Raw genomic sequence first — 25,912 nt, forward strand, 5'->3', positions numbered from 1 at the left:
AGGGCTCTGGTTGAAAGTAGTGCACTATGTAGGGAATAGGGTGCTATTTGGTATGCTGTCCTCAGTGTTGATAGTCTCTATTAGAGAGGCTAACAGAGGGGACTAACTGCTGCTGAGCTGGTGAATTACAATACCTTTGAAGCCCCTTACCTACTGGCCATGTCTTTAACACCAGTCTGTTCCATAGAGGACAGTAATACCTACTGGCCATGTCTTTAACACCAGTCTGTTCCATAGAGGACAGTAATACCTACTGGCCATGTCTTTAACACCAGTCTGTTCCATAGAGGACAGTAATACCTACTGGCCATGTCTTTAACACCAGTCTGTTCCATAGAGGACAGTAATACCTACTGGCCATGTCTTTAACACCAGTCTGTTCCATAGAGGACAGTAATACCTACTGGCCATGTCTTTAACACCAGTCTGTTCCATAGAGGACAGTAATACCTACTGGCCATGTCTTTAACACCAGTCTGTTCCATAGAGGACAGTAATACCTACTGGCCATGTCTTTAACACCAGTCTGTTCCATAGAGGACAGTAATACCTACTGGCCATGTCTTTAACACCAGTCTGTTCCATAGAGGACAGTAATACCTACTGGCCATGTCTTTAACACCAGTCTGTTCCATAGAGGACAGTATTACCTACTGGCCATGTCTTTAACACCAGTCTGTTCCATAGAGGACAGTAATACCTACTGGCCATGTCTTTAACACCAGTCTGTTCCATAGAGGACAGTAATACCTACTGGCCATGTCTTTAACACCAGTCTGTTCCATAGAGGACAGTAATACCTACTGGCCATGTCTTTAACACCAGTCTGTTCCATAGAGGACAGTAATACCTACTGGCCATGTCTTTAACACCAGTCTGTTCCATAGAGGACAGTAATACCTACTGGCCATGTCTTTAACACCAGTCTGTTCCATAGAGGACAGTAATACCTACTGGCCATGTCTTTAACACCAGTCTGTTCCATAGAGGACAGTATTACCTACTGGCCATGTCTTTAACACCAGTCTGTTCCATAGAGGACAGTAATACCTACTGGCCATGTCTTTAACACCAGTCTGTTCCATAGAGGACAGTAATACCTACTGGCCATGTCTTTAACACCAGTCTGTTCCATAGAGGACAGTATTACCTACTGGCCATGTCTTTAACACCAGTCTGTTCCATAGAGGACAGTAATACCTACTGGCCATGTCTTTAACACCAGTCTGTTCCATAGAGGACAGTAATACCTACTGGCCATGTCTTTAACACCAGTCTGTTCCATAGAGGACAGTAATACCTACTGGCCATGTCTTTAACACCAGTCTGTTCCATAGAGGACAGTAATACCTACTGGCCATGTCTTTAACACCAGTCTGTTCCATAGAGGACAGTAATACCTACTGGCCATGTCTTTAACACCAGTCTGTTCCATAGAGGACAGTAATACCTACTGGCCATGTCTTTAACACCAGTCTGTTCCATAGAGGACAGTAATACCTACTGGCCATGTCTTTAACACCAGTCTGTTCCATAGAGGACAGTAATACCTACTGGCCATGTCTTTAACACCAGTCTGTTCCATAGAGGACAGTAATACCTACTGGCCATGTCTTTAACACCAGTCTGTTCCATAGAGGACAGTAATACCTACTGGCCATGTCTTTAACACCAGTCTGTTCCATAGAGGACAGTATTACCTACTGGCCATGTCTTTAACACCAGTCTGTTCCATAGAGGACAGTAATACCTACTGGCCATGTCTTTAACACCAGTCTGTTCCATAGAGGACAGTAATACCTACTGGCCATGTCTTTAACACCAGTCTGTTCCATAGAGGACAGTAATACCTACTGGCCATGTCTTTAACACCAGTCTGTTCCATAGAGGACAGTAATACCTACTGGCCATGTCTTTAACACCAGTCTGTTCCATAGAGGACAGTAATACCTACTGGCCATGTCTTTAACACCAGTCTGTTCCATAGAGGACAGTATTACCTACTGGCCATGTCTTTGACACCAGTCTGTTCCATAGAGGACAGTATTACCTACTGGCCATGTCTTTGACACCAGTCTGTTCCATAGAGGACAGTATTACCTACTGGCCATGTCTTTGACACCAGTCTGTTCCATAGAGGACAGTATTACCTACTGGCCATGTCTTTAACACCAGTCTGTTCCATAGAGGACAGTAATACCTACTGGCCATGTCTTTAACACCAGTCTGTTCCATAGAGGACAGTAATACCTACTGGCCATGTCTTTAACACCAGTCTGTTCCATAGAGGACAGTAATACCTACTGGTCATGTCTTTAACACCAGTCTGTTCCATAGAGGACAGTAATAACTACTGGCCATGTCTTTAACACCAGTCTGTTCCATAGAGGACAGTAATACCTACTGGCCATGTCTTTAACACCAGTCTGTTCCATAGAGGACAGTAATACCTACTGGCCATGTCTTTAACACCAGTCTGTTCCATAGAGGACAGTAATACCTACTGGCCATGTCTTTAACACCAGTCTGTTCCATAGAGGACAGTAACACCTACTGGCCATGTCTTTAACACCAGTCTGTTCCATAGAGGACAGTAATACCTACTGGCCATGTCTTTAACACCAGTCTGTTCCATAGAGGACAGTAATACCTACTGGCCATGTCTTTGACACCAGTCTGTTCCATAGAGGACAGTAATACCTACTGGTCATGTCTTTAACACCAGTCTGTTCCATAGAGGACAGTATTACCTACTGGCCATGTCTTTAACACCAGTCTGTTCCATAGAGGACAGTAATACCTACTGGCCATGTCTTTAACACCAGTCTGTTCCATAGAGGACAGTATTACCTACTGGCCATGTCTTTAACACCAGTCTGTTCCATAGAGGACAGTAATACCTACTGGCCATGTCTTTAACACCAGTCTGTTCCATAGAGGACAGTAATACCTACTGGCCATGTCTTTAACACCAGTCTGTTCCATAGAGGACAGTAATACCTACTGGCCATGTCTTTAACACCAGTCTGTTCCATAGAGGACAGTAATACCTACTGGCTCATGTCTTTAACACCAGTCTGTTCCATAGAGGACAGTATTACCTACTGGCCATGTCTTTAACACCAGTCTGTTCCATAGAGGACAGTATTACCTACTGGCCATGTCTTTAACACCAGTCTGTTCCATAGAGGACAGTAATACCTACTGGCCATGTCTTTAACACCAGTCTGTTCCATAGAGGACAGTAATACCTACTGGCCATGTCTTTAACACCAGTCTGTTCCATAGAGGACAGTATTACCTACTGGCCATGTCTTTAACACCAGTCTGTTCCATAGAGGACAGTAATACCTACTGGCCATGTCTTTAACACCAGTCTGTTCCATAGAGGACAGTATTACCTACTGGCCATGTCTTTAACACCAGTCTGTTCCATAGAGGACAGTAATACCTACTGGCCATGTCTTTAACACCAGTCTGTTCCATAGAGGACAGTAATACCTACTGGCCATGTCTTTAACACCAGTCTGTTCCATAGAGGACAGTAATACCTACTGGCCATGTCTTTGACACCAGTCTGTTCCATAGAGGACATTAATACCTACTGGCCATGTCTTTAACACCAGTCTGTTCCATAGAGGACAGTATTACCTACTGGCCATGTCTTTAACACCAGTCTGTTCCATAGAGGACAGTATTACCTACTGGCCATGTCTTTAACACCAGTCTGTTCCATAGAGGACAGTAATACCTACTGGCCATGTCTTTAACACCAGTCTGTTCCATAGAGGACAGTAATACCTACTGGCCATGTCTTTAACACCAGTCTGTTCCATAGAGGACAGTAATACCTACTGGCCATGTCTTTAACACCAGTCTGTTCCATAGAGGACAGTAATACCTACTGGCCATGTCTTTAACACCAGTCTGTTCCATAGAGGACAGTAATAACTACTGGTCATGTCTTTAACACCAGTCTGTTCCATAGAGGACAGTATTACCTACTGGCCATGTCTTTAACACCAGTCTGTTCCATAGAGGACAGTATTACCTACTGGCCATGTCTTTAACACCAGTCTGTTCCATAGAGGACAGTAATACCTACTGGCCATGTCTTTAACACCAGTCTGTTCCATAGAGGACAGTAATACCTACTGGCCATGTCTTTAACACCAGTCTGTTCCATAGAGGACAGTATTACCTACTGGCCATGTCTTTAACACCAGTCTGTTCCATAGAGGACAGTAATACCTACTGGCCATGTCTTTAACACCAGTCTGTTCCATAGAGGACAGTAATACCTACTGGCCATGTCTTTAACACCAGTCTGTTCCATAGAGGACAGTAATAACTACTGGTCATGTCTTTAACACCAGTCTGTTCCATAGAGGACAGTATTACCTACTGGCCATGTCTTTAACACCAGTCTGTTCCATAGAGGACAGTATTACCTACTGGTCATGTCTTTAACACCAGTCTGTTCCATAGAGGACAGTAATACCTACTGGCCATGTCTTTAACACCAGTCTGTTCCATAGAGGACAGTAATACCTACTGGCCATGTCTTTAACACCAGTCTGTTCCATAGAGGACAGTAATACCTACTGGCCATGTCTTTAACACCAGTCTGTTCCATAGAGGACAGTAATACCTACTGGCCATGTCTTTAACACCAGTCTGTTCCATAGAGGACAGTAATACCTACTGGCCATGTCTTTAACACCAGTCTGTTCCATAGAGGACAGTATTACCTACTGGCCATGTCTTTAACACCAGTCTGTTCCATAGAGGACAGTATTACCTACTGGCCATGTCTTTGACACCAGTCTGTTCCATAGAGGACAGTAATACCTACTGGCCATGTCTTTAACACCAGTCTGTTCCATAGAGGACAGTAATACCTACTGGTCATGTCTTTAACACCAGTCTGTTCCATAGAGGACAGTATTACCTACTGGCCATGTCTTTAACACCAGTCTGTTCCATAGAGGACAGTAATACCTACTGGCCATGTCTTTAACACCAGTCTGTTCCATAGAGGACAGTAATACCTACTGGCCATGTCTTTAACACCAGTCTGTTCCATAGAGGACAGTAATACCTACTGGCCTTGTCTTTGACACCAGTCTGTTCCATAGAGGACAGTAATACCTACTGGCCATGTCTTTAACACCAGTCTGTTCCATAGAGGACAGTAATACCTACTGGCCATGTCTTTAACACCAGTCTGTTCCATAGAGGACAGTAATACCTACTGGCCATGTCTTTAACACCAGTCTGTTCCATAGAGGACAGTATTACCTACTGGCCATGTCTTTGACACCAGTCTGTTCCATAGAGGACAGTAATACCTACTGGCCATGTCTTTAACACCAGTCTGTTCCATAGAGGACAGTAATACCTACTGGCCATGTCTTTAACACCAGTCTGTTCCATAGAGGACAGTAATACCTACTGGCCATGTCTTTAACACCAGTCTGTTCCATAGAGGACAGTAATACCTACTGGCCTTGTCTTTGACACCAGTCAATCAGATGTTCCCCGTCTGTTCAGGATCTACCAGATATATGAATATGTTCTTGTCATCTACACTCTCTCTTCCAGAGATGCCATCATCACCAGTTCCATCAACTCCCTGACCAGCTTCTTCTCTGGATTTGTCATCTTCTCCTTCCTGGGTTATATGTCCCATAAACACAGCGTGCCACTGGACAAGGTGGCCACAGATGGTCAGTATTCGTAATGTTCTGGACAAGGTGGCCACAGACGGTCAGTATTCTTAATGTTCTGGACAAGGTGGCCACAGACGGTCAGTATTCATAATGTTCAGGACAAGGTGACCACAGACGGTCAGTATTCGTAATGTTCTGGACAAGGTGACCACAGACGGTCAGTATTCGTAATGTTCTGGACAAGGTGACCACAGACGGTCAGTATTCGTAATGTTCAGGACAAGGTGACCACAGACGGTCAGTATTCGTAATGTTCTGGACAAGGTGACCACAGACGGTCAGTATTCATAATGTTCAGGACAAGGTGACCACAGACGGTCAGTATTCATAATGTTCAGGACAAGGTGACCACAGACGGTCAGTATTCGTAATGTTCAGGACAAGGTGACCACAGACGGTCAGTATTCGTAATGTTCAGGACAAGGTGGCCACAGACGGTCAGTATTCGTAATGTTCTGGACAAGGTGACCACAGACGGTCAGTATTCATAATGTTCCGGACAAGGTGACCACAGACGGTCAGTATTCGTAATGTTCTGGACAAGGTGACCACAGACGGTCAGTATTCATAATGTTCCGGACAAGGTGACCACAGACGGTCAGTATTCATAATGTTCAGGACAAGGTGACCACAGATGGTCAGTATTCGTAATGTTCAGGACAAGGTGACCACAGACGGTCAGTATTCGTAATGTTCAGGACAAGGTGACCACAGACGGTCAGTATTCATAATGTTCAGGACAAGGTGACCACAGACGGTCAGTATTCATAATGTTCAGGACAAGGTGACCACAGACGGTCAGTATTCATAATGTTCTGGACAAGGTGACCACAGACGGTCAGTATTCGTAATGTTCTGGACAAGGTGACCACAGACGGTCAGTATTCGTAATGTTCAGGACACTTCTCTCAGATAATGATGGAGACCTGAAATTATTGTTTTGTTTTTTATAAAAAATAGTTCGATGTTTCGACATTTCCAATAGATTTTTCATTCAATCATTATTTGTGTGTGGGATCTCTAAACTGACGTCATGTCCGCTTGTCTTTCTGACGTGCAATATTACATGTTGTTTATCTACATCAAAATGTGTAGCTGCTCTGGGCTCGGTGTCAGGGCTGATTGGAAATCTATATGTGTTTATCAGCACAAATCAATTATCTGGTCTACATTGTCACCGCTGTTGATGACACAAATGTTGGATTTGCTGCGTTCTTCAGACAAGTCTTCCATCACAAAATAGATGTCAATGTGATCTACCTGTTTGATTAAAACACTAGATAACTAAATGATTCATCTGTGTTGTTGTGTCCCATACAGGTCCTGGTCTGGTGTTCATCATCTACCCAGAAGCCATTGCAACATTACCAGGATCATCAGTATGGGCAGTTATCTTCTTCATCATGTTGTTGACTCTGGGCATCGACAGTGCTGTGAGTACACCGCTCACCTTTATAGAACTCATGTTGTTGACTCTGGGCATCGGCAGTGCTGTGAGTACACCGCTCACCATTATAGAACTCGTGTTGTTGACTCTGGGCATCGACAGTGCTGTGAGTACACCGCTCACCGTTATAGAACTCATGTTGTTGACTCTGGGCATCGGCAGTGCTGTGAGTACACCGCTCACCGTTATAGAACTCATGTTGTTGACTCTGGGCATCGACAGTGCTGTGAGTACACAGCTCACCATTATAGAACTCGTGTTGTTGACTCTGGGCATCGACAGTGCTGTGAGTACACCGCTCACCATTATAGAACTCATGTTGTTGACTCTGGGCATCGACAGTGCTGTGAGTACACCGCTCACCGTTATAGAACTCATGTTGTTGACTCTGGGCATCGACAGTGCTGTGAGTACACCGCTCACCATTATAGAACTCATGTTGTTGACTCTGGGCATCGACAGTGCTGTGAGTACACCGCTCACCATTATAGAACTCATGTTGTTGACTCTGGGCATCGACAGTGCTGTGAGTACACCGCTCACCATTATAGAACTCGTGTTGTTGACTCTGGGCATCGACAGTGCTGTGAGTACACCGCTCACCATTATAGAACTCGTGTTGTTGACTCTGGGCATCGACAGTGCTGTGAGTACACCGCTCACCATTATAGAACTCGTGTTGTTGACTCTGGGCATCGACAGTGCTGTGAGTACACCGCTCACCATTATAGAACTCGTGTTGTTGACTCTGGGCATCGACAGTGCTGTGAGTACACCGCTCACCATTATAGAACTCATGTTGTTGACTCTGGGCATCGACAGTGCTGTGAGTACACCGCTCACCATTATAGAACAAACTATGAACTGATCAACCTCCAGTTTCTGAGGTGCCAACATGCTATAGGCTAGCAGTGACAAACCCTACTCCTGGGGAGCTAATAGGTGTGCAGGCTTTTTGTCCGACCCAGCAGGATCAGGACGGGCTAATCCTGCTATAGGTAAAATGCAAGGACCAAGTTCAGCTAAATTATTGTGTTCTATGTTCTGTGTTCTGTGTTCTGTGTTCTGTGCTCTGTGTTCTGTGTTCTATGTTCTGTGTTCTGTCTCTGGTCTCTAGATGGGAGGGATGGAGTCAGTGATCACAGGATTGATGGATGAGTTCAAGTTTCTCCACAAACACCGGGAACTCTTCACCCTCTTCATCGTTGTGTCCACCTTCCTCATCTCACTGTTCTGTGTCACTAATGTAAGTGGACGAAAAATATATGTGTGTAAAGTTATTTCTCAAGCATCTAAGGAATTTGCATGAATGACACATGGCTGTTATATAAGAGACATCAAATGGAACCTCTCCTCTCCTCTCCTCTCCTCTCCTCTCCTCTCCTCTCCTCTCCTCTCCTCTCCTCTCCTCTCCTCTCCTCTTCTCTCCTCTCCTCTCCTCTTTTCTCCTCTCCTCTCCTCTCCTCTCCTCTCCTCTCCTCTCTTCTCCTCTCCTCTCCTCTCCTCTCCTCTCCTCTCCTCTCCTCTACAGGGTGGTATCTATGTTTTCACTCTGCTGGACCATTTTGCTGCTGGGACATCCATTCTCTTTGGAGTGCTTATTGAGGCCATCGGTATCGCCTGGTTCTACGGTGAGGAGGGGGGAGGAGGTGGGGGGAGGAGGGGAGAGAAGGCGGGGGGGAGGGGAGAGGAGAGGAGAGGAGAGGAGAGGAGAGGAGAGGAGAGGAGAGGAGAGGAGGAGGGGAGGAGCAGGAAGGGGTGCTCCTGCCTAGTTATACGGTGAGGTGTAGGGAGTAGGAGGATGGTTAGCGGGAGGAGAAGGTACCCCTTCCTGATTCTACAGAAGAGGAGGGGTAAGGAGGAGATGGGATGGGGGGAATGGGACTCCTGTCTTGTTCTACAGAACAAGGTGAGGAGTGAGGAGGGAGGAGGAGGGAGGGAGGAGGGAGGGAGGGAGGAGAGGAGAGGAGACTCTTAGCTCTTCATGGCCAGCCAAGCTGATGCCCTATTAGGCCAGTGATAGGGTCTGATGGGACATCAGTCTGGATATTCCTCTGCTGTGCCGCCATGCAACACTATCTCATTAGCTGTCAGAGGACCGGGAGGTAAAAAGCCTGTCTCTGGTGGGATTCTGCCACTCAGAGTGCATGGTCCATATTACAAGTTAGTGTTTAGGTGTTTGGACAGAGACACATTACATCCAAATAATAGTGTATTGATATTGAATGTCTGAGGTCAACATCCCAATCTGTGGTGTAAAGATGGATGTTTCTGTTGGGTCTATTGTGGTTCTGATGATACTTGGGTGTCAGAAATATAAACTAGGCCGATGGAAGATTCCCTTGTGCCGTGTATTTCAATTCTAACTTAAAGGGATAGTACACCCAAATTACAACATTACACATTGGTTTCCTAACCCTGTAAAACAGACTGTGTGTGTGTGTGTGTGTGTGTGTGTGTGTGTGTGTGTGTGTGTGTGTGTGTGTGTGTGTGTGTGTGTGTGTGTGTGTGTGTGTGTGTGTGTGTGTGTGTGTGTGTGTGTGTGTGTGTGTGTGTGTGTGTGTGTTTCCAATCTGGTCTTGGCACGTGTGCTCTAGCCAACAGTGCAGGTAGGCTACCTTCAGAGATAATTATGGATAAGAGATAGATTTGTATTTGTCAAACGGCAGCCAAGCCTCGACCATCATCATGTCACCAGAATAAGACCCTCGATGTTTATTGAAAAGGAGCATCAAGCTCATCCCCGTATTTTTGTAAAGTCTTTTCTTTACACTTTCTTGAGTGTACACTACAGTACGAGCAGCTTGCTTTGCTCAGATAACATTGAAGTTATCTGAAAACCCCACAGGCGTTTACAGCAACATCTCCAGAGTGAATTCAGGTTAAAAAATAACGTCTCCAAAGCTCACTTCTGGTTCAGCGTGCTAGTCTGATCTACTATACTGCTGGTCAGATCAATATTGGGGTCCAGACAGTGCTGTGTGTGTGTGTATGTGCTTACATGTGTGCGTGTGCATTCGTGCGTGTGTTTGTGTATGTCTAACCAGCCTTGTGGCTCTGAGGGTCAGTGCGGTCAGCTTGCTGCCCTGCCGTGGTGGCCTCAGCCTGGGAGGGCAGACTACTTTAGCCCCAGGCTTCTCCGGGCCTTTTCCCTGGCTCCATCTCTACTGACAGGTGGCTGTGACCCCCTGTGCCCTCCACAGGAACAGCTGCCTGCTCTCCATAGGCTCCAGTCACATTGGGATTGTGCCTGGGCTTTGAGAAGTGCCTCCCAGGCAAGGAACAAAGAGAGAAGGTTGAGTGAGGAGAAGCCTAGATGAGGAAAGGGACTTGATGCTGGTGGTATTAAACACGCTACCAGAATGTTAATATCCTTGTATTTCAAATGTACTGTCGTTTCCTCAAAACGAGAGAACACAAAGTAACGCAACATTGTTGACAACTATTGTTCATCCTCAAGGCTTCCTGTCTGCTGTGGTATAAACTTCCCCTTTCCCTCTCTTTGCTCTGTGAATGACTACTCAAGACTTCCTGTCTGGTGTGGTATAAACTTCCCCTTTCCTTCTCTTTGCTCTGTGAATGACTACTCAAGGCTTCCTGTCTGCTGTGGTATAAACTTCCCCTTTCCCTCTCTTTGCTCTGTGAATGACTACTCAAGACTTCCTGTCTGCTGTGGTATAAACCTCCCCTTTCCCTCTCTTTGCTCTGTGAATGACTACTCAAGACTTCCTGTCTGCTGTGGTAGAAACTTCCCCTTTCCCTCTCTTTGCTCTGTGAATGACTACTCAAGGCTTCCTGTCTGCTGTGGTATAAACCTCCCCTTTCCCTCTCTTTGCTCTGTGAATGACTACTCAAGACTTCCTGTCTGCTGTGGTATAAACTTCCCCTTTCCCTCTCTTTGCTCTGTGAATGACTACTCAAGGTTTTTGATCAGGGTAAGGGTTCAATTCGAATTGAAGGTAGTCAATTCATGAAGTAATTTGATTTTAAACTTCAAAAATTGAGAAAAAAAAATTGTTGAAATAAATAGCTTTTACTTTTAAGTCTATTGAGAAGTCATTGAAAATAGATGGTCTTTTTAATATTATTTACTTCCTGAATTGACAGCTTTCAATTATTTGAATTGACCCCAACCCTGGTTTTAATGACGAAACCGTCACACGTGTTTAACTGCTGTGGTTTGAACTCTTCCCTTCAGGAGTGGATCGGTTCAGTGATGACATTGAGGAGATGATCGGACAGAGACCAGGCCTGTACTGGAGACTGTGCTGGAAGTTTGTCAGCCCATGCTTCCTCCTGGTGAGTTCATAAAGAGAGAAACACCTGGGTCAAACATGTCAAATACTTTTTGTTTACCTGGTGCAATGGAACCAGTTGAATAGTCCATGCAGCTCTCAGTCATGCACACCAGGGTCTAGGCATTAACGACAGTCTGCTAGCTTCAGTAGAGGCTAGTCCGTAAGTGTCCTTATGACTTGAAACAGGAAAGTGTCCTAACCCCCAAAAACCCCTCTGTTTCTCCAGTTCATGGTGGTGGTGAGCTTCGCGACCTTTAACCCTCCGAACTACGGGACGTACACGTTTCCCATATGGGCCAACATGATTGGCTGGTGCTTGGCTATATCCTCCATGACCATGGTGCCTCTTTATGCCATCTACAAGATGTGCACCTTACCTGGGAAGTTCTGTGATGTAAGTCTGGTTTAAATAAGTCTGGTTTATATAAGTCTGGTTTATATAAGTCTGATTTATATAAGTCTGGTTTTTAACAGAGCCATAACAGAGCCATCTACAAGATGTGCACCTTACCTGGGAAGTTCTGTGATGTAAGTCTGGTTTATATAAGTCTGGTTTATATGTCTGGTATATATAAGTCTGGTTTATATAAGTCTGGATTATATAAATCTGATGTTTAACAGAGCCATAACAGAGCCATCTACAAGATGTGCACCTTACCTGGGAAGTTCTGTGATGTAAGTCTGGTTGATATAAGTCTGGTTTATATAAATCTGGATTATATAAGTCTGATGTTTAACAGAGCCATAACAGAGCCATCTACAAGATGTGCACCTTACCTGGAAAGTTCTGTGATGTAAGTCTGGTTTATATAAGTCTGGTTTATATAAGTCTGGTTTATTTAAGTCCGGTTTAAAGTGGGAAGTCTGGTTTGTATTGATATATGCTACTATGGTGATTTAGCAGACACCTTTAACTTCTAATTGGTCCCAATCCCGGATCCGGGAGCACCCCCCACAGTAAAAAAGCTGACTAGCATAGCCTAGCATAGCGTCACAAGTAAATACTAGCATCTAAATATCATTAAATCACAAGTCCAAGACACCAGATGAAAGATACACATCTTGTGAATGCAGCCATCATTTCTGATTTTTTAAATGTTTTACAGGGAAGACACAATAAATAGTAAATCTATTAGCTAACCACGATAGCAAAAGACACAACTTTTTTTTCCCACCATTTTTTTCCTGCATAGGTAGCTATCACAATTTCGACCAAATAAAGATATATATAGCCACTAACCAAGAAACAACTTCATCAGATGACAGTCTGGTAACATATTTATTGTATAGCATATGTTTTGTTAGAAAAATGTGCTTATTTCAGGTATAAATCACAGTTCTACATTGCAGCTGCAATCTGAAATAGTGCCGAAGCAGCCAGAATAATTACAGAGACCAACGTCAAATACCTAAATACTCATCATAAACTTTTCTGAAAAATACACAGCATACAGCAAATGAAAGACCAACATCTTGTGAATCCAGCCAATATTTCAGATTTTTTAAGTGTTTTACAGCGAAAACACAATATAGCATTATATTAGCTTACCACAATAGCCGGAAACACAAGCCGTTTACCAGTAGCAAAGGTTAGCGATCGTAACAATCCAGCAAAAGATATATAATTTTTGACTAATCTTGATATACTTCATCAGATGACAGTCCTGTAACATCATATTACACAATGCATATAGGTTTTGTTCGAAAATGTGCATATTTAGCAGCACAAATCGTGGTTATACAATGTGATTAGTAGCAACATTTCAGGCAATCTGGCCGGCGCCATCTTGGAGAGGCACCTAATCTAATCGATAACTAATCGTAAACTTGACTAAAAAATACAGGTTGGACAGCAAATGAAAGACACATTAGTTCTTAATGCAACCGCTGTGTTAGATTTTTAAAATTAACGTTACTCGACATTCAGCGTGCGTTACAGCGAGACCATGCCTAAATCAATGGCGGACTAATAATTTTACATCTTTCCACAGATATACGAATTAACATCATAAATAGCTCTTACTTTTGGATGATCTTCCATCAGAATCTTGGGCAAGTGGTCCTTTGTCCAGAACAATCGTCTTTTGGTTGAAAGATGTCCTCTACTCCTGTAGAAATTAGCTGCTAACGCCGATGTACCGGAGAGGTGCCCAACTCGTGATAACGCCTGACAAAGAAACTCCAGAAAATCGCAATAAACTGCTATAAACTGCTATAAGTCGGTTTAAATTAACTACCTTATGAAGTTTTTAAGACAAAAAACAAATTAAATCAGAGCCGGAGATATAGAACTGCTAAACCGAAAGCTTTTGAAGACGCCATGCCGGTGTAGCTCATGCGTCAGGCGCCTCGTCGAAAAGGTCGGTACTTCCGTTCCAAGAGGTTTTATACTCCCCCAGATGGTGCTATCCGCTCCATTCAAAGTCTCACCGCTTACTGACATCTAGGGGAAGGCGTATGCAGTGCATGTAGCCCCATAGCTTATAAGGGAATTTATAAACCGACCCTGGAACAGAGACCTCAATTTCAGAAATCTCACTTCTTGACAGGAAGTGAGCTGCAGAATGAGTTCTGTTTCACTCAGAGAAATAACGGTTTTAGAAACTAGAGAGTGTTTTCTATCCAATAGTAATAATAATATGCATATTGTACGAGCAAGAATTGAGTACGAGGCAGTTTAATCTGGGAACGAAAAATCTTCAAAGTGTAAACAGCACCCCCTATTGAGAAAAGGTTTTAACCAAAGTGATGCCCACTTTTATCGCTGACAATGACACATCTATATTCGGTATGTGAGCAGTATGGTTGATGAGCTATAACATCACCAGCAAATATGAATATCCAGCTTGGTAATGCACAATGATTTGTATAAGGAAGACAAGTTAGTTTCTTTGGTAACTGATTCCCATCCTGTCTTCCTGTAGAGACTGGCCTACGCCATAACGCCTGAGCACGAACACCACTTGGTGGATAACGGAGAAGTTAGGAGGTTTACGGTAAGCTGCTCTTCACTGTTTACTTGACGTTGCTTAACCTCCCCTACTTATCTTACCTTACCTTACCCTACCCTACCTTACCTTACCCTACCTTACCCTACCCTACCTTACCTTACCCTACCCTACCTTAACCTACCCTACCTTAACCTACCCTACCTTACCCTACCTTACCTTACCTTACCCTACCCTACCCTACCCTACCCTACCTTACCTTACCTTACCTACCCTACCTTACCCCACCTTACCTTACCTTACCTTACCTACCCTACCTTACCTTACCTTACCCTACCCTACCCCACCTTACCTTACCCCACCTTACCTTACCCTACCTTACCCTACCTTACCTTACCCCACCTTACCTTACCCTACCTTATCTTACCCCACCTTACCTTACCTTACCTTACCCTACCTTACCCTACCTTACCCTACCTTACCTTACCCTACCTTACCCTACCCTACCTTACCCTACCTTACCTTACCCTACCTTACCCTACCTTACCCTACCTTACCTTACCCTACCTTACCCTACCTTACCTTACCCTACCTTACCCTACCCTAGCTTACCCTACCTTACCTTACCCTACCTTACCCTACCTTACCCTACCTTACCTTACCCTACCCTACCCTACCTTACCTTACCCTACCTTACCCTACCTTACCCTACCTTACCCTACCTTACCCTACCTTACCTTACCCTACCTTACCCTACCTTACCTTACCCTACCTTACCCTACCCTAGCTTACCCTACCTTACCTTACCCTACCTTACCCTACCTTACCTTACCTTACCTTACCTTACCTTACCTTACCCTACCCTACCCTACCCTACCCTACCCTACCTTACCTTACCCTACCCTACCTTACCCTACCCTACCCTACCCTACCCTACCTTAGTGTATTTATTGTCCTTTCCCATTGGTTTCCACAGCTCCAACACTGGATGGTGATCTGAGCCCAGGAAGAAGACAGAGGTCCGTTCACATGGAGGATGGAGGGATAGAGAGAGGGAGGGATAGAGAGAGGGAGGGAGGGATGGATAGAGAGAGAGAGGGAGGGAGAGATGGAGGGATAGAGAGAGGGAGGGATGGATAGAGAGAGGGAGGGAGGGAGGGAGGGAGGGAGGGAGGGAGGGAGGGAGGGAGGGAGGGAGGGAGGGACGGATGGCTAGAAGGAGGCACAGCAGACATGTGAAGAGAGTATATACCGTAACAAGAGGAGAGAGAAGTGTTTGAAATGCCAACCAAGCTGTCAAATCGTAGTGGTCTTTAATTTCCTCAATGGACGTGTGGTTGTGTGCTGTGATCTAGATCAGGATGTTGGTGACGTTCGGTCAAAACATCACTAAATATCATTCTTAAACAATGACTGTTATGATTATGGATAATACACCAATATATTCATGTTTATTTTGTGAGCTGAGAAAAATCTGAGCGTTTGGTTTAGTGTAAAATCCTGATGAAATATTATATGATTATCTGTTGTAGAGGTAACTAAGAGAAAAAAAGTATTTATTACAGAACCAATATGCCATAGCCAATAACAAAATTACATTCCTGCATTTAACTGTGTCTGAAAGTGTACATGTTAAGTTAAGTTTGTTACAACACATAACACCTACATAGTAAGCTAGCTTTTTATATTTTGCTAAAAGTTTCCTTTGACACTTGAAAACTGTGTTGTCTGTTACTTCTCCTCTGAAAATGTTTTCAAATGTACCGGGGGGTCCAAAATGATTGACACCCTTGATAAAGATGAGAAAAAAATAAATATTAAATAAATTATAAAAATACTGAGCTATGTTGTATGCTCATTTTTTTATTCAATTATTTTATACTAATACAATTTCTCAGAGAAAGAGATTTTGTTTAACAAGTAATACTTTTTCCTCAAAGGTAGGCGTCAAAATAATTTACACTCCTGTTTTCAATAGCTTTCCATGTTGATGTGTACTTGGGGGTTATTGTCTTCCTGGAAGATCCACTTGTGGCCAAAGTTGAAAAATTGAAAAATTGAAAAAAAAGGGGCCGATCTTTAAGAAGGTTTTAAGGAAAGGAGTCACTTCAGACAAATTTATGTTTTTGTTTAATATATAATATATACCAATAATATAATAAAATATTAGGATGTTAAGGATAAGACTCACTTCAGACAAATATATGTTTTTGTTTAATATATAATATTTACCAATAATATAATACAATATTACCAATAATATAATACAATATTACCAATAATATAATACAATATTACCAATAATATAATACAATATTACCAATAATATAATACAATATTACCAATAATATAATACAATATATGTTTTTGATGATTTAAAACCCCCCACTTAAACAGACATAGATAGAGAAGCCAGGGGCCAACATTTAGGCTAGAGGCCTTTATCTAGAGAGCAGCCTAATCAATAGGACATATAAACCACTCTAGACCTTATATCTGACAGTCAAACTGTCAATACACTGTTCTGTATCCCTTCAACAACTCTTCAGACAAACACAGGCTACAGACAATTATGTTTGATCTATACAATATGACTAACTGAAATAGGTTTTCTCTCTAAGACAAGATAGCCATTAAAGTCATGTTTGATCTATACAAAATGACTAACTGAAATAGGTTTTCTCTCTAAGACAAGATATACATTAAAGTCATGTTTGCCAGAAGGAAAACATCAACAGCTCAGTAAAGGTAATTGGTTCGGCCTTTTCCAGATATCTGGAACGGTCCTGAATTCACTCAGTTCATTATGTGAGGAGTCACAATACAATACAATACAAAACAAAACAAAACAAAACAAAACAAAACAATACAATACAATACAATACAATACAATACAATACAATACAACACAACACAACACAACACAACACAACACAATACAATACAATACAACACAACACAACACAACGCAACGCAACACAATGCAACACAATGCAATACAATACAACACAACAATGCACACCACAACAAAGCACACCACACCACACCACAACAAAGCACACTACAACAAAGCACACCACACCACATCAAAACAAAACAAAGCACACCACAACAAAGCACACCACAACAAAACAAAGCACACCACACCACAACAAAACAAAGCACACCACAACAAAACAAAGCACACCACACCACATCACACAACACAACACAAACAATGTGGATGTCTCAGAAAATGATCTGCCAGCTGTTGGCTGAGGGGTCAATAACAACACCAGAAAACATGTAAGAAATATTGATACTACTGATCATTTACAAAGCATGACACCAAGCATCTTGTCTTTTTTAAAGTAGGGAGGAAGGAGGAGGGGGTTGAAGACACCATAATAACCTGATTGATTTGTCATTTTCATCTTATATTGATTTGACTACACAATGCAGCCAACTGATTACGGATGAGAGAACAGTGTTCGCAGAGGATCAGGAGGATTTTCATAAGTGATGCACGGCCGGGAATCCTTGGGAAATTACATTGTGACTGTTTATGTCATCGTCAGCTCTCTCTCTCTCTCTCTCTCTCTCTCTCTCTCTCTCTCTCTCTCTCTCTCTCTCTCTCTCTCTCTCTCTCTCTCTTTCTATCTCTCCTTCTTTCTCTCCCTCTTTCTCTCCCTCTTTCTCTCTCTCTCTCTCCCCTACTCTCTATTCCTCTCTCTCTTTTTCTTTCTCTCACTCTTTCTCTCTCTCTCTCTCTCTCCCCTACCCTCTATTCCTCTCTCTCTCTCCCCTACTCTCTATTCCTCTCTCTCTCCTTCTTTCTCTCCCTCTTTCTCTCCCTCTTTCTCTCTCTCCTCTACTGTTGTCAGGGCAGAACAATTACGCAGCACTTTGAGTCTACATCTAAATAACCACCTCTAGGATAGGGTTTAACTGCTGTCATTACTACATATAATAACCACCTCTAGGATAGGGTTTAACTGCTGTCATTACTACATCTAATAACCACCTCTAGGATAGGGTTTAACTGCTGTCATTACTACATCTAAATAACCACCTCTAGGATAGGGTTTAACTGCTGTCATTACTACATATAATAACCACCTCTAGGATAGGGTTTACCTGCTGTCATTACTACATCTAATAACCACCTCTAGGATAGGGTTTACCTGCTGTCATTACTACATCTAATAACCACCTCTAGGATAGGGTTTAACTGCTGTCATTACTACATCTAATAACCACCTCTAGGATAGGGTTTACCTGCTGTCATTACTACATCTAATAACCACCTCTAGGATAGGGTTTAACTGCTGTCATTACTACATCTAATAACCACCTCTAGGATAGGGTTTAACTGCTGTCATTACTACATCTAATAACCACCTCTAGGATAGGGTTTAACTGCTGTCATTACTACATCTAATAACCACCTCTAGGATAGGGTTTAACTGCTGTCATTACTACATCTAATAACCACCTCTAGGATAGGGTTTAACTGCTGTCATTACTACATCTAATAACCACCTCTAGGATAGGGTTTAACTGCTGTCATTACTACATCTAATAACCACCTCTAGGATAGGGTTTACCTGCTGTCATTACTACATCTAATAACCACCTCTAGGATAGGGTTTAACTGCTGTCATTACTACATCTAATAACCACCTCTAGGATAGGGTTTAACTGCTGTCATTACTACATCTAATAACCACCTCTAGGATAGGGTTTAACTGCTGTCATTACTACATCTAATAACCACCTCTAGGATAGGGTTTAACTGCTGTCATTACTACATCTAATAACCACCTCTAGGATAGGGTTTAACTGCTGTCATTACTACATCTAATAACCACCTCTAGGATAGGGTTTAACTGCTGTCATTACTACATCTAATAACCACCTCTAGGATAGGGTTTAACTGCTGTCATTACTACATCTAATAACCACCTCTAGGATAGGGTTTAACTGCTGTCATTACTACATCTAATAACCACCTCTAGGATAGGGTTTAACTGCTGTCATTACTACATCTAATAACCACCTCTAGGATAGGGTTTAACTGCTGTCATTACTACATCTAATAACCACCTCTAGGATAGGGTTTAACTGCTGTCATTACTACATCTAATAACCACCTCTAGGATAGGGTTTAACTGCTGTCATTACTACATCTAATAACCACCTCTAGGATAGGGTTTAACTGCTGTCATTACTACATCTAATAACCACCTCTAGGATAGGGTTTAACTGCTGTCATTACCACATCTAATAACCACCTCTAGGATAGGGTTTAACTGCTGTCATTACTACATCTAATAACCACCTCTAGGATAGGGTTTAACTGCTGTCATTACTACATCTAATAACCACCTCTAGGATAGGGTTTAACTCCTGTCATTACTACATCTAATAACCACCTCTAGGATAGGGTTTAACTGCTGTCATTACCACATCTAATAACCACCTCTAGGATAGGGTTTAACTGCTGTCATTACTACATCTAATAACCACCTCTAGGATAGGGTTTAACTGCTGTCATTACTACATCTAATAACCACCTCTAGGATAGGGTTTAACTGCTGTCATTACTACATCTAATAACCACCTCTAGGATAGGGTTTAACTGCTGTCATTACTACATCTAATGACCACCTCTAGGATAGGGTTTAACTGCTGCTGTAAATGTAAACAAACACTGTATAGTCTCAAACCATGGTTAAAACTATCATTTTGAAGTAATGGATGGTCAGTACTTGCATCCATAGCTCTATATGTTCATATTTTTCCCAAAATAGAGGTGTGGTGAGCATTGTTATTGTTTCAGCTGTGGATTGGCCCTTTAAAGACTGAGTTGGACTGAGATTGTGTGTTCTGTTCCCATGATTTCTATTCCTATTTAGTGTCTAGTGGGGCTGTACAGACAGAGAGAGACAGAGACAGACAGAGAGAGAGCGAGAGAATGAGAGAGAGAGGGACAGAGAGAAAGAGAGAGAGAGAGAGAGAGAGAACGAGAGAGACAGAGAGAGACAGAGAGCGAGAGAATGAGAGAGAGAGAGAGGATGAGAGAGACAGAGAGAAAGAGAGAGACAGAGAGAGAGAGAGAGAGAGAAAGAGAGAGAGAGAGAGAGAGAGAGAGAGAGAGAGAGAGAGAGAGAGAGAGAGACAGAGAGAGAGAGAGAGAGAGAGAGAGACTGGTTCAACATCTAATACTATGGCCCCATCTTGTGGCCTTGTGAGTAACAACACACTGTGATCCTGTAGCTGTGACGTTCGAGGGATCTCTCGGTGGGTTGTAAAGGATTTAAAAGCTGGATAGATCTGTAGTAATAGGCTACTAGGTCTACATGTACGATTTGACCAGAATATCTACAATATTGTAAAATAGTGTCATTGTAAATGTACCATGGAAATTAGGCCTTAGTTTAGAAATAACAAAATTACATTAATCACCTCTGTTGTCCTGGTGTGACCTTACCTCGATGTTTAAAGCTGCAATATGTCACTTTTTGGCCGACGCGACAGAAATTCACATAGAAATGTCAGTTATAGATCTGTGAATCTCATTGAAAACAAGTCTAAGAAGCTGGTGATGAGTTCTTTGTGCGATATTTCTATGCTTCCCGTTCTTAAGTTTAGTTTTTGTGTCTTTTACTTTAGGTTTTGTTCACCAGATTCAAACAGCTGAAAATGATATTTTTCGGGCTATGAAAAATATATTTCACAGCAGTTTAGATGGTACAATGATTCTCTACACAATGACTGCTTGTTTTGTCACATCAACTGAAATTTCGGCGAACTATTCGAATTTTAGCAATCAGGAAATGGTCGGAGATGTTTCTGCATATTACACCTTTGAGAGCAAACACACTGTGAAATGTTCTGCATCTCTGTTGCCATGCAACACAATATATAGTCCACAAAACAAACATGTTTTTCTTCTTCTTTCAAGATCCAACACAGGACCTCCAATTGGTCCCTCGATATCTCATTAAAACTAAATTACTTTCCAAACTTTTAAAGGCCCAGTGCTGTGTGTTATAATATATTTCCACAGTAGGTGGTTGGAATAATACTGTGAAATTGTGAAAATTATGCAAATGCACTTTAATTGTGAGAGCTGTTCGGGAAAGACATCACGTGGTGACCGTCCCCGTGTGGTTAATCAGGTTATAGACCAATAAGAGGGTTCCAAACATATCTGCTAATAACAGCGAGTTTTCAGTTTCCCTTCCCCATTCAGACTACTCCCAGACTCCTAGCAACATTCTTGCTTTATAAGCTGCTATTTGCGAATAACACATTTCTTTATTTTTTTTACCATTTTAATTTAAAACACTTCATTGTTAACCAGAAATGATTTGATATTGAGATAAAAACGTCTGCATTGGGCCTTTAAGGTTCCATATATTTTTATTTGTAAATTGATTCTATTCACTTTTTTTTGTACAGAGTTATACGTGTGCTTACGGTTTGTTCCTCATTCACAACGTTTATATTCCACGCACTTCTTTTTAGTTTAGTTATTAACCCACCTGTTGCTTGTGTCGGTATAGTTCGTGACAAGCGGTGTGACTGTGTATCGTGTGTGTTTCTATAGAAACGGCTCAACACCTGCCTTCCCATGATACCTCGGCGCTGAACCGTAGGAAAACGGTATGATACACACGAGACTTCTACGGTCACCTGGGCATAACGGGGCACGCAACCTGACTCTGCATGTGCCTTTTATGAAGTTGTTCCCGTTACATTCAGAATAATTTTTACCAGGAAGTATTTACCTGGATAACGTGCACGCTTGAAGAACTCAGCTATCTTCAAAGTAGCATAACTTTCGTTCAGGTTGCGCAGTGGACTATTTTATGCGAAGCTCAAGATGCTCATTTGAAAATGTGGACCGAATGGACCTAAAATATCCGTAAATGGCGTATCGATAGTGACCACCGTCCTATCCTGTAACAGTGTGGTTAACTACGTTGAAATTGGATGCATTTTTATTTTTCTGGGGAAATGATCTAGCATAGCCTTCGATACTTCGACCCCCCCAATCGTCATGAACTCTGAAAAGCCCAATTTTCTATCCCAACCTGTCGTGAAGAACATTTTCGTTTATCGAAATGGAGATCCGTTTTACGAGGCTCGCCGGTTAGTGGTAAACCAAAAGAGAGTGTCCAATTTTGACACTTTTCTTCGAGATGTGACTGGGGGTGTGCAGGCTCCGTTCGGAGCGGTGCGGAACATCTACACCCCGAGAATGGGGCATCGGGTGGCCTGCCTGGACCATCTACAGAGCGGGGAACAATATGTCGCTGCCGGGAGAGAGAAATTCAAGAAATTGGAGTGAGTAAGATAATTGTGTGTGTGTGTGTGTGTGTGCGTAATAATTGTCTGTTGTATTAGTTCATGTGTATATTATTGAAGGATTCATTGATGTTCATTGATACTGAATGACAGACTCGCTGTCTGTGATGTTCATTGATACGGAATGACAGACTCGCTGTCTGTGATGTTCATTGATACGGAATGACAGACTCGCTGTCTGTGATGTTCATTGATACGGAATGACAGACTCGCTGTCTGTGATGTTCATTGATACTGAATGACAGACTCGCTGTCTGTGATGTTCATTGATACGGAATGACAGACTCGCTGTCTGTGATGTTCATTGATACTGAATGACAGACTCGCTGTCTGTGATGTTCATTGATACTGAATGACAGACTCGCTGTCTGTGATGTTCATTGATACTGAATGACAGACTCGCTGTCTGTGATGTTCATTGATACTGAATGACAGACTCGCTGTCTGTGATGTTCATTGATACTGAATGACAGACTTGCTGTCTGTGATGTTCATTGATACTGAATGACAGACTCGCTGTCTGTGATGTTCATTGATACTGAATGACAGACTCGCTGTCTGTGATGTTCATTGATACTGAATGACAGACTCGCTGTCTGTGATGTTCATTGATACGGAATGACAGACTCGCTGTCTGTGATGTTCATTGATACGGAATGACAGACTCGCTGTCTGTGATGTTCATTGATACGGAATGACAGACTCGCTGTCTGTGATGTTCATTGATACGGAATGACAGACTCGCTGTCTGTGATGTTCACATTTCATGGTCGAGTTGACCTCACCCTACTGATGTTGCAATAACTATAAAATAGTGATAACCCTAATTTGAACTGTTACAATTGGACAGTGTTCCCTAAACATGTAGGCTACTGTACCCACTATAATTATTTATCTGTAAAGCAGCTTTTTATTAAAGGGTTTGTAGAGATGGCATTTGGCCCACACCTTATATAATCTATTCTTAGTAGTTGTATCCTCATATTTTATCACTGAAAGGTTTGTACATGATAGTTGTCCCTCTGTTGTAATTGCAGTTACTTAGATAGGAGCTTTGAGATGACATTGTGACATAGAGATGACATAGAGATGACATTGGGGCATTTGGACCACACTCCTAGACACATTATATGGCCTCCCGGGTGACGCTGCGGTCTAGGCCGTCATTTTAAAATAATCATTTGTTATTAACTGACTTGTCTAGTTAAATAAAGGTTAAATAGATTAAAAAAATCTGTAATATTTCTGACCAATTATACCACAGATAATTGCAGTTGCGTGTATAACTTTGTCCCTCCATTGTAATTGCAGTTATTCACAGATAGGATCCAAAAAGAAGAGGATGCTCCTTACTACTTCAGGGCAGGTGAGACGACTTGTTGCACTATCCTCCATTCACACCATTTTACCAAGAGAAACTCACAGGACCGTGTCTTCTACTGGTCCTGGTTGGCTGGCCGTGCTGTCAACTAGACTGTGTCTTCTACTGGTCCTGGCTGGCTGGCCATGCTGTCAACTAGACCGTGTCTCCTACTGGTCCTGGCTGGCTGGCCGTGCTGTCAACTAGACTGTGTCTTCTACTGGTCCTGGCTGGCTGGCCATGCTGTCAACTAGACCGTGTCTCCTACTGGTCCTGGCTGGCTGGCCGTGCTGTCAACTAGACCGCGTCTTCTACTGGTCCTGGCTTGCTGGCCATGCTGTCAACTAGACCGCGTCTTCTACTGGTCCTGGCTTGCTGGCCATGCTGTCAACTAGACCGTGTCTTCTACTGGTCCTGGCTTGCTGGCCATGCTGTCAACTAGACTGCAACTGCTGTTTGAGAAGCCCTGGTCTCTGGGTGCCTGTTTGAGAAGCCCTGGTCTCTGGGTGACTGTTTGAGAAGCCCTGGTCTCTGGGTGCCTGTTTGAGAAGCCCAGGTCTCTGGGTGCCTGTTTGAGAAGCCCTGGTCTCTGGGTGCCTGTTTGAGAAGCCCTGGTCTCTGGGTTCCTGTTTGAGAAGCCCTGGTCTCTGGGTGCCTGTTTGAGAAGCCCTGGTCTCTGGGTGCCTGTTTGAGAAGCCCTGGTCTCTGGGTGCCTGTTTGAGAAGCCCTGGTCTCTGGGTGCCTGTTTGAGAAGCTCTGGCCTCTGGGTGCCTGTTTGAGAAGCCCTGGTCTCTGGGTGCCTGTTTGAGAAGCCCTGGTCTCTGGGTGTCTGTTTGAGAAGCCCTGGTCTCTGGGTGCCTGTTTGAGAAGCCCTGGTCTCTGGGTGCCTGTTTGAGAAGCCCTGGTCTCTGGGTGCCTGTTTGAGAAGCCCCGGTCTCTGGGTGCCTGTTTGAGAAGCCCTGGTCTCTGGGTGCCTGTTTGAGAAGCCCCGGTCTCTGGGTGCCTGTTTGAGAAGCCCTGGTCTCTGGGTGCCTGTTTGAGAAGCCCTGGTCTCTGGGTGCCTGTTTGAGAAGCCCTGGTCTCTGGGTGCCTGTTTGAGAAGCCCTGGCCTCTGGGTGCCTGTTTGAGAAGCCCTGGTCTCTGGGTGCCTGTTTGAGAAGCCCTGGCCTCTGGGTGCCTGTTTGAGAAGCCCTGGTCTCTGGGTGCCTGTTTGAGAAGCCCTGGTCTCTGGGTGCCTGTTTGAGAAGCCCTGGTCTCTGGGTGCCTGTTTGAGAAGCCCTGGTCTCTGGCTGCCTGTTTGTGAAGAATCAGCTATGAAAGGTGTAATGTCAGTCACCACATTTACATTCGCACAGTATTCTGGGTAGTAGCTCATATCCCGCTTAAGGTCTTATTCGGGATAAGATGCACCTTTGATATCCCGCTCATGAGTATCCCTGTACCCATGAATGATCAGAATGTTCCTCATTTAAGTTCATCTGGGTTAAATGGATTAGTAACTTAAACATGGACACTGACTGTAGGCCAATAACCTCTCACATGTAGAGTAATACAGTATTAACTCCTGCAGAATTATGTTTTTTTTTTGCTGTGAAATTATACAACACATGTTAATTTAGTCTCGGGAACAGGAGTGGAGAAATATGATTTATTTTAGCATCTCTTGAGGATATGTGAATTCCCGTGTAATGTGTCGTCTTTGACTCTGTTATGCAAGCAGACACTATATCAACCACATAAAATATGCATCCATTTCTTATCAGAAACGTGTT

At 43.1% G+C, this 25,912-nt stretch overlaps 2 protein-coding genes across 3 annotated transcripts in view; both read left to right on the forward strand.

Moving 5' to 3' along the window:
• The window catches only part of slc6a3 (solute carrier family 6 member 3), a 37,352-nt gene extending 21,835 nt beyond the window's left edge, over positions 1–15,517 (forward strand). For both annotated transcript variants that reach the window (XM_071395665.1, XM_071395666.1), the window contains 8 exons: positions 5,605–5,729; positions 7,053–7,165; positions 8,297–8,425; positions 8,711–8,810; positions 11,378–11,478; positions 11,704–11,871; positions 14,402–14,473; positions 15,402–15,517. In XM_071395665.1, coding sequence (XP_071251766.1) covers positions 5,605–5,729; positions 7,053–7,165; positions 8,297–8,425; positions 8,711–8,810; positions 11,378–11,478; positions 11,704–11,871; positions 14,402–14,473; positions 15,402–15,425 — 832 coding nt within the window. In that variant the 3' untranslated portion in view covers positions 15,426–15,517. The remainder of the gene's footprint in view (positions 1–5,604; positions 5,730–7,052; positions 7,166–8,296; positions 8,426–8,710; positions 8,811–11,377; positions 11,479–11,703; positions 11,872–14,401; positions 14,474–15,401) is intronic.
• Positions 15,518–21,711: 6,194 nt separating this feature from the next.
• LOC139572423 (uncharacterized protein DDB_G0286299-like) overlaps positions 21,712–25,912 on the forward strand; it is a 39,641-nt gene continuing 35,440 nt past the window's right edge. The window contains exons 1-2 of the mRNA XM_071395173.1: positions 21,712–22,759; positions 24,092–24,146. Of these exons, the coding sequence (XP_071251274.1) occupies positions 22,473–22,759; positions 24,092–24,146 (342 nt within the window). The 5' untranslated portion in view covers positions 21,712–22,472. The remainder of the gene's footprint in view (positions 22,760–24,091; positions 24,147–25,912) is intronic.

The sequence above is a fragment of the Salvelinus alpinus genome, chromosome 4 (assembly GCF_045679555.1).
Source record: "Salvelinus alpinus chromosome 4, SLU_Salpinus.1, whole genome shotgun sequence".
NCBI classification, from domain to species: Eukaryota; Metazoa; Chordata; class Actinopteri; order Salmoniformes; family Salmonidae; genus Salvelinus; species Salvelinus alpinus.